Here is a 15,702-nt window from a genome sequence, read left to right as displayed (position 1 = left end):
TCCTGTGCCATATACAGCATCCCTGTAATAATTTGGTGACTCAGTAAAACAATAAAGCCATAGGAATTTACTAGCTTTATTTCTGTGTAAGAATCTTATCGTATCCCTAGGAAGTAACTGATTGATGTGGAGTGTCAAAGAAATCTGTGCAGTAGTCTAAAGTGGCACCTTATGGTCTTTTTGGAGGAGAAGAAAGAAATTGTTAATAGGTTTTTTTTTAATTATTTATTTAAAAATTAAAAGTTTGTCTAATGTGAAGTCATTAGTAGCATCATGTAGAGCAAAATACACACTGACATAAAAAATTGTATTATATCGTAACAGCTGAATACTTAGTACATTACTTTTCGTCAGATGTCCAGAAGCCGTTCCTTGCTGTTTAAAAAGATTTCAGCAAAGGTACTCAGAGAACAGTATAGTTCAAAACTTCTTGAGATAGGTATTCCCACCATACTGCTTCATTGCTATGCAAGACATAGTACATTGTTGAAAATACCCAGAAAATAGATGTAGCACCCTTATGGATGCTAGCAGTGGTGAGATTGTATTTAGTTTGTCCAACAACTTTTCCTTTTGTGCTGTTCTTCCTAACCCTCCAAATCCAACACTTGAACTTTGCCTAGAACAGAATTTGGAAACAACTTTAATCGAGAGCATCTTTTTTTGTTTTCTGTGCTTGCAGAAATCGCTACTCAAGTTCGTAATGTGAGAAAGTTTGAACAGAAGCCCTCTCTTTTTCTGGACGAGTACTAGAAATATTAACTGTTCCTTTGTATGAGTGAGAAATAGCTCGCAAATTAGTGTAGCTGCAGGAAGTACCATGTGTGGGGTGTAGTGTATGGGAGGTGTGGACCTCCTGCTTGAGATCCTGCATCTTGTCCATACCCATTGTGCTGTGGAAAACACCTGTGTTTTACTGGTGTGTTTGCCCTGGTAAAAGAACACTGTTTTTCAGGCTCGCTATTGACATATAAATTGTAGTTGTGTTTTTTAGTGTGGTTATGTTCAATTCATTGGACACTGTAGTCCGTCTCAGTGCATAGAAATTGTCTGCTCTGGTTTGCATTAATAATCACACCCTACAGTCATGTAGCCTCTCTTCTTCCCCCAGAACATGTTGTCCTGCATCCTTTTCCTAAATATTTTGCCACTTGAGAGATATAATGTGATTACCTGTATAAACCAGAAAGTTTTCTAGGAACCTGTTGCAGCTGCTGATGCTTACATGTACAGAGTGCTTGTCTGCTAGACTTAATAAGATTCCTAAAGAGGGTTTTCCAAAATACATCCCAGATTATATGCTATCTGCTTTGGACTTTGAAAATCTCAGTCTTTGAGAACTTCTTTGAGTCATTGAGAGCTTCTCAGACTTCTGTTTGAGTATGAGTTACTACAGCCAGTCTTTGATCTAGGTGTAGCTGGGGGCTGGGAAGTTACGTTGATCCTAGACAGAGTGCTGCCCTCTCCTAATGGAGATCAGGGAGGAAGAGAGCATCCTAGCCAGCCCGCATAGCTTCCAAGTCAGAGTGGTGTTTCAAAGAGATCTCTAACAACCATAAAAACGATAGGTGGACGGTCTATTTTAGCATAGTCACTCGATTGGTAAGACTAGAGGTATGGTGATACCCTGAGAAAAAGGAAATTAATTGCTGCTTTAGGTCATTTTCATTCTCAGCAGATACACACCAGAAGGGATCAAGAGGGAAGGTAGCACTGGCAGCATTAAACATCTGCACTCCTCCAGGCAGGAAGCAACAGCAGCAGATATACAGAATTTCTTAGGGGTTGTTTAGTTTTTTCCTCACCCATAGATTAGATTCTGGATTATACCCTTCTGTTTTGTGCTGGACCATAAACGGCTTATTCAGTCCAGACTCTGTTCATAATACTAAAGAAAGTGAAGTATCTTTCTCTAAAGAACTTCTTACCTTCAGACAGATGTTTTTGCTACACGTGAAATTTTTTCTTGATATTTGTTTGGTCATTGACCGGTAATACTGCTTTCCCCATAAAATTGGATGTTATATTCATGCTTTCTGTTGCTTTGCTTTTAAAATCATCCATGACTTTTAACTTGAGTTGCTTTAAAAAATAATCTCCCGCTGTCTTCCAGTCTGGGAGAATTTTCTTTGACATTCATGTAAGGAGTTGTTGAACACCATTTTGAAGGAAATCTTTGCCACAGATCTGCCCACTTTGAAACAAAATGTAGACTTTGTCTCAGTGTAATTTTTCCACAGTAGCAATGGAAGATTATGAGGGGGTGCATTAATAATATTAATTGGAGATGGGGAAGTAGGTAGTCCTCAGGAAGCTTTTCACACTCTGCAACTGCCATATAATTAGCAAAACACATACTTTTCATGTTCTAAATATAATGTATGTCAGTGATCCAAAAAGAAAACAGCAGAGAGATGACTAGGAGTGGGGAGGCATTTAATCATATTACATTTCCTGTTTTCATAACTACAGTCTTTATTTTACAGGTCATCAAATGAAATACTTTTTAGTGATGTCCAATGATTGGATCAGCCCAGTAAATTTTGAGCTGAAACAAGCGAAGTCCTTTAGAGCTGACAGTCCATGAGTATTACGTACCTATGGAATTACTTAGCTCTGTGTACCTCTGACTTGAGTAATAAAGCTATCGCTTAAAATTTATTCCTGTTTAATTGCAGTATCTCTCTTGTTTCTAAGAACATCAGAGAAGTCCACACACAAAACGGGGATTTCCCCCTTCATGTAATAGACATGGGAAAAAAGGAGTCAATTGAGAATGTTTTAAAAATTGAAAGTGTTCACCTAAGTAGGAAACAGTTTAGCAGATCTAAGCCATTTGCTTCATAATGAAGGAAGATGTAAGAATTAATGAGGTTTAAGATGAAGAATGAATTTGTGGAGAAAAGTTATTTTTCTTTGGTTTCCATTTTTGTCAGTCAGTTTTTATTAGTCCCATAAATACTGTTACCTGCTGTGTCCCGTTAAGCACACAGGAATAAGGATCTACCTTCATCTCTTCTAGGGATACAACCAGCTTCAGAGCTGTAATCCTTTTCTTCCTTACAGATAAAAGGTGGTGCCATGGTGCAAATGCTTAATGATTCACTGGGAAAGAGAATGAGACCTTTGTTGAAGTATTGAGAGCTGAAGCAGGAGGGGTTGACCAAGTTCCTTTGTAGTCTGAGCCAGAAATGGGGATTGAAAAACACTCAATTCAAATAGACTTTGCTCATATTACAGGAAAAATGGTGTGAATTTATTGCTGACCTAATTTCTGCTCTTGGTAGCCTGAAACTTGGTGTGATCTGTACTTTTGTGGGTTCCAGTTTTGGGGTGGTTCTTGTTTCCAAGTGATTTAAGTATCAACCTGGAAGAAGGAGAAGATCAGAAAGCTGTTGAGATCGCTTAGGAATTGAAAGCATTTGTGAAAGGGAAAAAACGCCAAACCGTGTATCAAGACTTAGAGGTCACCAGTATTCTCTCCCTTGTTTGAGAAATGAGCCTGTCAGTGCTAGGAGTGAATGTCACATTTAAGCAGTAGCGTAGTGTGCCTGTATAGAAGTAAATTATACTTGATTTAAAGAAAAAATCTCTGCAATATCTTGATTAGGTTGCATATCTCTGGTAACGCGTCTTGCATGAATCTAGGTTTATGTTGTGTTGTGACTTTAGGAGCAGTTTTCACTCTTGACTGCTGTGTACCTACAGAGAAAACACAGGGCGTGTGGTGTGGCTGCTTTCTCCTTTAGTGGTGGTGACCATGCCTGCAGTCTGACTCAGCTGAGGAAGAGGGAAGGGCGACCACCTGTGTTCTGTGCACCTCTGTGTGAGAGATGTAGGACTTCTGATGCTGACAGTCCTGTTCTCCATGATTACCCCGATAAAATCTGAAGGGAAGTTGTGAAGTACTTCAGAACTACAAATGGACATCTCTTGTTCCCTCTTCTGTGACAAATTCCGTTCCCAGTCGTGTTGGCTTAAAAATAGTATGAGCACGTGGACTTAGTTAGGATTGGTTCTTTCTCCATTAAACACAATTTCATACAGTGTTTTTGGCTAAATTATTAGTTCCTAGCTTTTTCATAGGTAGTGGTCATTACGACTGCTCATTCCTCTCTTTCTCTCTGTCGTCTTTTTGCTTCTGCATTCTCATGCTTTCTGTTTCTACCTCTGTTCCTCATCACTAGTTGTAGCAACACCAGTTGTAAGCACTAATAAGCTTGGCCAAGCTTATTAACATGTAGTTCTTGTGTGACTCATTGTTGAGAACTAATAGACTGGATATTAGGTTTGAGTTTTCATGTTAGGTTGCCCCGCAGAATCTGGGCAAGAAGCCATTTTAATGTGGATGGTGTAAACACGTGGTTCTTCTGTGGATGGCAGCTTCCCTCATGGCAGTGATGTTTTTGCATTTGCTTTCTGTCGGTAAACACCACACTCATCCTGAGGGATGCTATACTGTTCTCTGAGTTGTATGTTAGCTCTTGTGTTCTAGGGTCTTAAAGATTTCTCCTTTCTGTTTTTTTTTTTTCCTCCTTTAGACCATTTCATGTGGAGCCTACAAACATAGTCAGTGTGAATGATGACATGCAAAGAGTCACTGATGAAGCTTCAGCAATGAATAAGCGGATTCATTACTATAGCAGGCTCACGTCTCCTGCAGACAGGGCATTGGTAAGGCAAAGACAGAGTCAGATTAGCTGAGCTGTCTCTGGCATGTTGAGTCTTCCACAGCCTAGGTTTACAAAAGAAGCGCAGATAAAGGTAGGGGGAGAATCGCTCTGCAGCTTGCTTTGAAGTAAATATCTAGTAGCTGAGTGCCTTAACAAGGTCTTGTGTTATCACAAGTTGTGATTGACTTCTTGTGCAATGCCTTCGTCATCCAGAGAAAACATAAAAACAGCTTGAATTTTGTAACAGTGGTCCAGGCTGCCTAGATGTGCGTACTCATTTCTCTCCATCTATAAGAGGATTTAAGCAGTGGTCAGCCGCAGTGATCGAACCAGCATGATCTGTGCATAGTATGTTACAGACATTTTGCAGAAGAAAAATCTATAAACTTTTTTCATGGAGAGAAAATTAATATAGTCCAGCCTTTTTTCTTTTCTTTTTTTTAAGAAAAAAATGCGCTTTTTATGGAAATATTTTGTGATTTACAACAGTTGGCTTGCTGTATTTGGAATAATTGTTACTTTGGTGTTACTAATAAGTCTTGTTCTTTATCCATTCATTAGGTTGCTCCTGATCATGTACTTCCAGCTCCTGATGAAATCTATGTGTACAGTCCATTAGGAACTGCTTTTAAAGTTGACAGTTGCACAGATGGCTATGGTAAAAACTCCAGTATAGTGACAATGTATGTTAAGCACCTTGCCATATATTAGCCAGAAAATACATTATTATTAAATATTCTGTATTGTATGCATAACTATTGTAGCTAAGAGAACAGTATGAAGGAATAGTGCTCCTTAAATTAGTCACTGTCTTTTTTTCTTTTCTTCCCAGATTTATGATATGGAATACAATGATGGGAACATCTATATTAAGTATCCCATGGGGAATAAAACAGGTAAAACTATGAAAAATATATTCGTATGAAAATGCTTTTGGCAACATGGTTCGCTCTTCATTTTTCTGAAGCATTATTGATAAAGCAAGTAAGCTGTATTTCTCCTTCTTAACAGGCAGGCTTTACTTCTGGAATCATTCTCATCTTACTGATGGGCATTTTGACTCTTTATTGCTGCTACAGAGTTGTGAAATCCCGGAAAACGATACGTAAGAGATACAAAGCTTCATAGTGCAAATGTTTCCATTAATTGTGAAATACAGAGATCTAATAGATTCTTAGCTTGTCTGTATCTTTACTACATGTTAGACCCGACCTGTAAATAAAAGCTGTTCCTTCGAACATCTTCCTACTTTAGTCTGGATCTAAGCTCTGTAACCTAAATGTCTGTCTTCCCTTATTAGTTCTTTGCAACCGAAGTGTTATAGCCAAACCCAAGCTCTTAGCAAGCAAGGTTTCAGATGTTCACTTACGAAGCGTTTGGGGACTTATGGAGTTAGAGGCTTCACTTCTTCTCTACAAGCACTGTGCAGTTCTCTACATGTATTTCTGATCACGTTCCACAGTGGAACAGTGTGGGCTGTAGCTGCATCCACTTGTGTTGTATGCCTATGCTACCCTAATATTTGTGTATGTTCTGTGTTGGAAGCAATTTATGGACAATTGCCTCACTGACAGTGGTTCTACTTAGAATGTACTTTTGTACTTCAAAACTCATCTTACACCTCTTGTAGTTGGTGCTTTTATGCATAAACTAACCCCTCACTTGTCCAAATAAAGGTAGTTAAGACATCCAGCTTGTGACAGCTAATTTCAGGGCATTGTTGAGGACTAATTTGTGGTCTGGCCTACTCCTGCAAAAGGCTTTAGCTGCAAATGCATGGCTGTGTTTTTGCCACCATGTCTTATTCCAGTGCTTCTGAAAGTACTCGAAGTAGTAATACGAACATAATAAAAGGGTCTGCTTCTTCAAGCTCCTTCAGTCAAAACACCTAATGAGTATTGCACTTTACAGTTAAGAGCAATCTTCTTAGCCCTTGGAAGCACTGTGAGTTTGAATCAGAATATTCTGAAACAAGAACAAATGCTGTCATGAAAATTTCTACTGACTCTAATATAACATTTTGTTTAGATATGTTTCTGGTTTTTGTATCTTCTTCAGCTTTAATAGATACCTCAAACTGGGAATTCCCAGATGTTTGCAAGTATTACTTTGGATCCTTTGGTCAATGGTCAAGCCTCTTGTTTTCTATGGTATCGCTGGTTGGAGCCATGGTTGTTTACTGGGTGCTTATGTCCAACTTTCTGTTCAATACAGGAAAGTTTATATACAGTAAGTATACAGTTTTGGTTCACTTTTACAGCTATCTTGTGGAAAGATCAAGACTGCTTCAAACCAAAAAAGGATTGTCCATTTTGCTTAATCTTGATTTTTCTGTTACTTTGCATGAAAGGTCAAGTGAGAATAAGCAACTGTGTGGAGCTATGAGCACACTCACGCATGTTTTCAAAGCCAGTTTCTGAATCTCTCTCTTCAAGTGTGGTTTTAATCAAAGACAAAATACCAATTAACTGATTTGCATGTCAGTAATGAGGTTTCATGGTGTAGTTTAAACAACCCAAACCTGGTTCCTTGTTTCCACCTTGTATTTTCACTCCCCCTGTGTTTGCCTAGGTGTAACTATTTGAACAGTCATATAACAGGTTAATGAAAAGAGGAATCATTCTAGATTTCGACAAGCACACAGTGCTACCATATAGAAAGTGTCTGCAAGTGTCCCTGAAGGAACGATGAACTGTAGCACAGTGAAAGGATGATTGTTAGACTGGCATTGCTACAAAAGAAAACATAAGAGTTATTTACACGTTTGTACGTGCACAGACACACAAGCTTTTGTGGATACAATCAATTAGGTATGTAGAGTTGTGGGAATAAATGATGGAACTGGGCTTTGAAAATCTGACTCATAGCGTTGAATAGCACAACTAAGATTTAAGAGTTTCTATTTTGAAGGTAATTAACAAATCTCTGAGGCAAACAGCAGCATAGACACCTATACCTCTTAAACAATGTTTAATTAGAGTTCCCACCATCCCTGAAGGACATACTTTACTTTATTGGTAAATGACTGGTGTATTTTACAGCTGACCTTATTCCTATATTGTTAAGGCCATTTCATTTTACGTTTTTTTGATAAGGTTAGCACTTTAATTCTAAATTATTCTAACCCAAATAACTCCGATTCTAATAAGCAAACTTCAGAATGAGCAAAACAGTTCCTTTTCTAGGAAAAAAAATCCTGCTTTTCCCCCGAGATTGGCATGTTATTTTATCATTTACCTATGTTTGCCAGGGGTTCTTGTTTAAGTTGTTTGCTCTGTGATAATACTAATCATTGGATTCTTTGTCCTAACTTTCATTGTGGCTACTTAATTACTAAGTTATAAAATGGGTAATAGGATGTAGGTTTGACACAATGGCATCTTACAGCCATGCGTTTCTAAGTTATTCTAAGCAGGCGACTATATTTAATTCTAGTACATTCAGATGACTTTTTTAAAAATATGCAGACACAATTTAGGTGGGAACAACCTGATTTCCTAAGGGAGGATGGTCTAGAAATTAGTAGTATGCAAAGAATGCAAGAACTGTAAGCCAAGTATCATATCCTGTCTTTTTATTTTTAACAGTATCCCATGCTTTTGTTTTGTTTTTGTTTTAGGAAACAGAAGTAAATCCACTAATGCAATTGCTAGTCCCAAAACACTTTTTAAGTACAGAGGAAGCATAAATTGGCTATCCATCTATAGTTAATTTTAAAGTGCTTTAATTCTGTAAGAGCTATCAGTTCTTTTGATGGCTTCACACTAGGTACTTTTTTGTAAGTAGCAACACAGAACAATGAATTGAGAAGGTGGTGACTGAATTAAATTTTAATTCTGATTTTTGTATACACTAAACTGATATCAGCAAGTAGGAGAAACTCAATTGTGATTCAGGGTGTCATAAATCAAAATGAAAAAAAAAAAAAATAGTTTTCTTCCCACAAGACTTTCTGCTTTCTTTATGAGAAACAAGCTGATGTTAATTGCATTTAAAAAGTCTGAGGCTTACTGCACTGGTTGATTTTCTGTGTGCTTAATACTTCCATGTGCAGCAGAAGCAAATTTTAACTAAAGACACACTAATTAAATTTCCAAGCTTATGGGCCTTTTCTGTGTGTGTGTGTATATATATATATATACACACAAATGTAAGAAAACTGCTGTCCCAGTACTCTCATACTGGTGGAGCTGCAGAAACTTGAAAATATCTGGTGTGGTAGAGCTGTAAAGTAGCACAGGAGTGTACTGGAAACAAAATACTACTAGAGATGATTGTGGAGAGTGAGACTTAAACCTTTTTCCAGAGATGCCTTTCGTTAAAATACAACATGGAAAAAGCATCCCACAGAGCCTCTTCTGAAAAAAAGATTAGAAAAATGAGTAGGGCAAGGTTTTTCCCTATAATACCGTCTGGACTAAGGATATGATGGCATGCACTTTTTTCTGTCCCGAAAGAAGCTGGTTTTTAGCTTCCTTTAAAGCTTTTAAGTCTCCTCACTAACCTATTGTACAACATACAGACAGAGGAGCTGGGACAAGTCGAGGTGTGCTGGGGGAACAGGAATGAGCAGCTTGGAGAAGAGTCTTGGGAACTTCATAAATGGACAGGGCTGCTGAGAAGAAAGTGTGGTGAGGGGCTACTTTCAAGCTCTTCTAAAAGAAAGTTTTAAAATATCCACTTAGGGTTGGGGGTAGTGCAAGCTGCTGTATCACGTCTCTGATATTTTCCGAAATATTTCTTTGCTTATTTTAATCAAGTCAACGGATAAAAGCCTAATAGCAAGTTTGGGACACTGATAGTAAGATTTTTCTTTTTCTTTTCAGACTTTGTTCATGGCATTAATGTAACAGATATTGTTCCTGGCACAAATGGAAGTAGCAAAGGTAAGAAGTACTGAATAGTATTGTGTTTCCTGTTCTGAGGGGATGGTGTTTAAAGGCAAATCGCCATGTTTTCATGCCTAACCTCATTCCAGTTATAAACTTTATATGGTGAGTTCTAACTACCTGTTTTTAAGAAAACTGTAGTTTTCTACGTGAGACTTGTACTTCCACAAATATCCGCATGCTTGAAAAGCTTAATAATTGGGGAAAAAGAAAAGAAAGTGGGAGTGGAGATAAAGATTAAAAAGCAAATTGCAAGTTTGTGTATACCCAGATAAATCCTCCTTAAAACCATGAATGTTGGACCTCTTAACAGTATTTGCACACTAAGGAATTGCCTTAAGGAGTTGTAACTTTCACACCCTAAAATTGAGGCACATCAGATCTGTTCAGTGTTTGAACTCTTGGCTGGGGCATCTTTGCTCCTCGCCACCTCTGCAGCAACATTCTGACTTAAAAAAGTGCTGTAAACAGCTTTAATGATGCTGAGTGCAAAAAGGAGAAAGTGTCAGGCAATGTGAGTTGTCTGGTTGCATTTTGCGGAGAGTCTGACATTTGCACAATTAAGGGAAGAAACTGCATTCAAATATGAAGATAGATCTGTTGGGAGTTCTTAAGTAGGCAGAATAATGTAGAACGAAGGCAAGAGTTAGGCATCGTTAGTCTCTGATCTTCCTGCCTACATGTAGTAACTGAATGCGTAGTTCTTTCTTATGAAGCAGAACATTTTCTCTGTCCTGGGTGCTTATGGGAATGGGGAAACATTTCAGTACTGGCCAGACTGTGTGTCACACTAGCTGCAGCCATGTTTCTGGGGAGCAGCTGTTTGGAGTCAGGCAAAGGAGTTGAGAAATAATTCTGAAAACCAGTTGATTTGCATTTGAGCTCTTGTTGAATCATATTTCTCCTACAGTCCTTACTGGCAGGGCACCAATAGCTGCGGTAGTGCTCTCTCCTGCTTCTGCTGTTCTGTCCCACTCTTGTACAGCAGGGGATATAACTTGGAGACAAAGTAGACAACAGTATTGCACAGCATCCTTCAGCAACTGGAAGATTTAAAGCAGCTGCTTCATAAAATTAAGGGCTGCCAGATGTTCAAATGACTCTTGGCAGGGCATTCAGGGCTACCAAGGAGATCAGTGAGAACAAAAGCATTTTTCAAGTTCTGTGAAACAATGCTCTTATAAGCAGTGGAGAGAAAGCAAATGAGAAAATTGGAAGTAAGGTAACATAATGGTGTCTCAAGAAATTTGACAGAACACTCTCTGTACCTTTGCCTTTGTAACAGAACACGCATGTGGCCAATGTGGGAAGGAGGCTATCAAGTATTGTGGGATGCCAAAATTTAAAATAAGACATTATGAGAACAATAAGACGGGTTCATATTTCAACACATAACTTTGTAGGCATGTATTAGAAGGAAATGCTGATACTAACGAAAATCAAATAAATTCGTTTTTATCAAGGGATCTTTTTATTTGGCTGGTTTTGTTCTAGTCACTTGTTTAGGGGCTGCCATTGATCAGCCTCTGCGTAACAGGAGTATGATGTTCCCTTTTGGTAGAGTTATGGGTGCATATCTTAAATTGCTTCTGTTGTGTTCTCTAGCAGTGATGTACTTGGACCTGGCACGGCACCAACATGACAGGGTGTTTTGGTTTGTTGCATGAGTTTTAGACTTGACAATCGTTACAGTAGCTTTCTTGTCATCTTTAGTCTGTGCGTTCCCAGGGCAACGTACAGTAATACAGGCTCTTCTGTACACAGGTGCACTTGCATCTTGGTTCATATGATCTTACTGAAGTGTGCAGGGACAGATTACAGTGCTAAATACTCAGCCAGATGCAGAGGTGTGTTGCTATGACTTGATTCCAGCAGGTGCATGTAGGCGCTGAACACACCTAATGATACGTATGTGACCTTGAAGGCTGACCCTATGCCACTGCTCAGACTTCAGACAGATTTGCGTCTTTGTTGTGCTCAGCTGAAAGAACTGTAGCACTTCTCAGCTTAGAGTGAGTGCAGGGTGCCTAGCAGTGAAATCTTAGCACTGAACTCTTGATAAAAACACAACTAGAAGTTAGGAACTGACTTGTCAGACATTGCTTTTGAGTGGTCCCCTTCGCCATAGGTAGAATACTTTACAGAAATTCTAGGATCTTGACTGTAAAGATTCTGTGCAAGTGAAACTCCTTTTCATCTAGGGCTATTTTTATTTTCCTTTTTTCCAGTCGTTTGTCCAAGTGCTGCTAGTGGTCACCCACCACAGAACAGGAGCGTGATATTCTCCTCCGGCAACAATACAGGTTTTGAACTCTTCGAGGAGTGGTGGAACAAATCACACACAGTACCGTTTTACCTGATAGCTGTTCTTCTGCCCCTGCTAAATCTGAAGTCTCCATCCTTCTTTGCAAAGTTTAATGTCCTAGGTAAGTAACAAATACTATTAAAGCATTGGTTCATCGTGGATAAATGGGTAGAAAACAGAGAAAGCTTTTCCAATGAGTAGAATTATAAAATCATAGAATAAAATCATAGAATCATTTAGGTTGGAAAAGGCCTTTAAGATTGTAAAGTCCAACTGCTAACCCAGCACTGCCCTGTCCACCACTAAACCATGTCCCTAAGTGCCGTGTCTGCACATCTTTTAAATACCTCCAGGGATGGTGACTCAACCACTTCCCTGGGCAGGCTGTTCCAATGCTTGATAACCCTTTCAGTGAAGAAATTTTTCCTAATATCCAATCTAAACCTCCCTTGGCACAACTTGAGGCTGTTTCCTCTTGTCCTATGGCTTGTTACTGGAAGAAGAGACCGACACCCACCTTGCTACAACCTCCTGTCAAGGAATTGTAGAGAGCAATAATTAAGGCAGTTCAACTTGATGATCTTAAAGGTCTTTTCCAACCTAAGCAATTCTGTGATTCGAAAATACAACACAGGCACTTGGGTAAGTAATAGTGCTTCTGTGTAAAAAGGAAGGTTTTAACATAGAGTAGATATAACGTTAGGGATAAGAAAATACTTTATCAAGTAAGATCTAGCCGCAACTGTGTCTGCTTTTAAAATAAGCACATTATCATGTGCAACTATTTTTTTTATTTGAGAATCTGAAGATTAAAATACGAAATTTCTCATAACTTCAGCAGATTGAGTAATTCAGAAGCTGTTTGAAGGTGCCTTAATTTTTGTAAGCCTTGAACAATAGGATAAGAAAAAAGTGGAAGGCAATTTTTGCGAAGCTGAAATAAATCTTAATAGAGCACTTTAATTAATCTTTGCACCTACAGAAAGCTAAACCATTAGGAAACTACAGAATACTTTAGCTGTTAAGGTGATCCTCAAGTACAGAACCTTTTGTCTTCCTCATTCTGTGACTATGCTCCATGTAATCAAATGATAATTTCTTCAATTTATTTTTTAACCTTGGAGATATTGCTAGAGTGAAACAATGTCTTACTTGAATCTGTATCCTAAACTGTAAAATGCTGTTTCTTTGTCTTTACTTACTCATAGCCTATGCTCTGGTGACCAGCAGTGTTATTGGTCAGGAGGTTACAAAAGTAGCCCTAATTACTGTTGCACAGTTTCCTTCAACTTTTAGTTATTATTCTCCCCTTATCTCTTTCAAATGGCAGAAGCCAAGATCATGTGCTTTCCATCTCACATGCAGACACATCCAGGCATTTATACCCTTCCCTGTCTCACCTGTAGTCCTCTAGCTCTGCAGAGTATTGCTGGGCACCTCTGAAACAATGAGATGGAGTGCAAATCCAGTGTCGTGATCAAGATTATCCAAGGTTATGATCAAGACAAGGTTTAAATCAGTAGCGATCAAATGTCATTATCTAGCTCCTAGTGTAAAGTTCACAGTTGCAGTAAATGTTTATATCTCATTGGGCCGTTTGGTTTGCAAATTCAATGACTGAATGGGTGTTGTAATAGCTGCACTGCTGTGGCCAACTTTGTTTCATGTTAGGTTAAAATCCTGGCAGCTAAAGCTAGAACTGATCTGTTAACTGCCTAGAGAACTCCCTACCTGCCCAGCAGCAGGGATTACAGGGTACACTTCCACTGCCACTAGTGCAGCTTCTGGAGAACATTAAATATGTTGAAAGCTTGCATTGGGTGCAAGTGTATTATTGTTTCTCTCTGACCTATGAAAAAGATAAGGAGAATGAAAAATTAAACCTAGCCTGTGTTTTTAAGGATGAATATGAGCCCTAAGTGTTTAGGCTACTGGTAACTACTTGGATGGAACAAGAATAAAACACAGCACAAATACTTTCTCCTTCCTCATGGTGTTTGTTTGACTCTTGTCTTTTCTAGGTACAGTTTCAGTTGTCTACTTAGTTTTTCTGGTAACTGTAAAGGCTGCTCGTCTGGGAATTCATTTAGAATACAACTGGTTTACAGAGGACGATTTTTTTGTGCCAGGTAAGATAGTTAAAATGCAGTAATGAAGCATACGTATGATGAGGTTAAGGTTTTTTAAAGCCATTCATGAATGACTTTCTCATTTACCTTTTAACACCTCTGTGGTATAAGTAAAGTAAGGAAATGCTGTCTGCTATAGCATATAGAGGCTTATAAAGGATCCCTTGTGACAAAGTAACAAGGAATCCCTTGTCAGGGATCAGTATCAACACTGTGGAGAAGAGGAGGAGTGCTCATCAGAGGCATCTCCAATGTGTATCCTGTGACAGGGAGCTCGCTATAGAATCATAGAATGGTTCAGGTTGGAAGGGACCTCAAAGATCATCTAGTTCCAACCCCCCTGCCATGGGCAGGGAAACCCTCCACTACACCAGGTTGCTCAAAGCCTCATCCAACCTGGCCTTGAACACTTCCAGGGATGGGGCACCTGCAGCTTCTCTGGGCAACCTGTTCCAGTGCTTCACCACCTTCAGAGTGAAGAATTTCTTTCTTAGATGTGATATAAATCTACCCTCTTCCAGTTTAAAGCCATTATCCCTTGTCTTGTCACTACATGCTCTTGTAAAAAGTCCCTCTCTAGCTTTCCTGTAGGCCCCCTTTAAGTACTGGAAGGCTGCTATAAGATCACCCCAGAGCCTTCTCTTCTCCAGGCTGAACAGCCTCAACTCTCTCCAGCAGAGGAGAGGTGCTCCAGCCCTCAGATCATCTTCCTGGCCCTCCTCTGGACTCGCTCCAGCTGCTCCATGTCCTTCTTGTGTCAGAGCTGAATGCAGTATTCCAGGTGGGGGGTCTCCCAAGAGCAGAGTAGAGGGGCAGAATCACCTCCCTCGACCTGCTGGCCACGCTTCCTTGGATGCAGCCCAGGATATGGTTGGCTTTCTGAGCTGCAAGCACACATTGCTGGCTCATGTTGAGTGACCATCTAGCCAATTCCTTATCCATCGAGTGGTCCATCTGTCAAATCCATGTCTCTCCAGTTTAGAGACAAGGATGTTGTGTGGGACAGTATCAAATGCTTTGGATAAGTCCAGGTAGATGATGTCAGTTGCTCTTCCCTTATCCACCAATGCTGTAACCTCATCATAGAAGGTCACCAAATTAGTCAGGCAGGATTTGCCCTTAGTGAAGCCATGTTGGCTGTCACCAATCACCTTCTTATTTTCCATGTGCCTCAGCGTAGTCACCAGGAGGATCTGCTCCATGATCTTGCTGGGCACAGAGGTGAGACTGACTGACCTGTAGTTCCCTGGGTCTTCTTTTTTTCTCTTTTTAAAAACAGGGGCTATGTTTCCCCTTTTCCAGTCACTGGGAACTTCCCCAGACTGCCACGACTTGTGAAATATAATGGATAGTGGCTTAGCAACTTCATCTGCCAGTTCCCTCAGGACCCGCGGATGCACCTCGTCTGGTCCTATGTACTTGTCCACCTTCAGGTTCTTTAGATGGTCTCGAACCTATAATACTGTTTCACCTATATTATAGTAAGTTCTAGCTGCACTATTTTCTGATCACGTCGATTTCAGTAGCAGTTACAAATGACAAACTGTAGACAGATTGACTGGTAAAGGTGCTGTGAGTTTTCCACACACTTGTCTTGCTTAAATGAAATAGCTCATTCACCATAATTTACGAGTACCATTTTCCTGTACTTCCCAATCTAACTGTGACATTAGCCCATTGTCATAGCTCTTCTCTTTTCCACACCT

At 39.5% G+C, this 15,702-nt stretch overlaps 1 protein-coding gene across 1 annotated transcript in view; it reads left to right on the top strand.

The window, feature by feature from the left end:
• SLC38A9 (solute carrier family 38 member 9) overlaps nucleotides 1-15,702 on the top strand; it is a 51,580-nt gene that overhangs the window by 14,309 nt on the left and 21,569 nt on the right. The window contains exons 3-10 of the mRNA XM_086628867.1: nucleotides 4,542-4,674; nucleotides 5,235-5,356; nucleotides 5,506-5,569; nucleotides 5,685-5,778; nucleotides 6,732-6,902; nucleotides 9,500-9,559; nucleotides 11,791-11,988; nucleotides 13,889-13,996. Coding sequence (XP_086484993.1) covers nucleotides 4,542-4,674; nucleotides 5,235-5,356; nucleotides 5,506-5,569; nucleotides 5,685-5,778; nucleotides 6,732-6,902; nucleotides 9,500-9,559; nucleotides 11,791-11,988; nucleotides 13,889-13,996 — 950 coding nt within the window. The remainder of the gene's footprint in view (nucleotides 1-4,541; nucleotides 4,675-5,234; nucleotides 5,357-5,505; nucleotides 5,570-5,684; nucleotides 5,779-6,731; nucleotides 6,903-9,499; nucleotides 9,560-11,790; nucleotides 11,989-13,888; nucleotides 13,997-15,702) is intronic.

This window comes from Tauraco erythrolophus, chromosome Z, assembly GCF_009769465.1.
Source record: "Tauraco erythrolophus isolate bTauEry1 chromosome Z, bTauEry1.pri, whole genome shotgun sequence".
Taxonomy (NCBI): Eukaryota; Metazoa; Chordata; class Aves; order Musophagiformes; family Musophagidae; genus Tauraco; species Tauraco erythrolophus.
The sequence above is the reverse complement of the archived record's forward strand: the minus strand, read 5'-3'. Positions and strand labels throughout refer to the sequence as shown.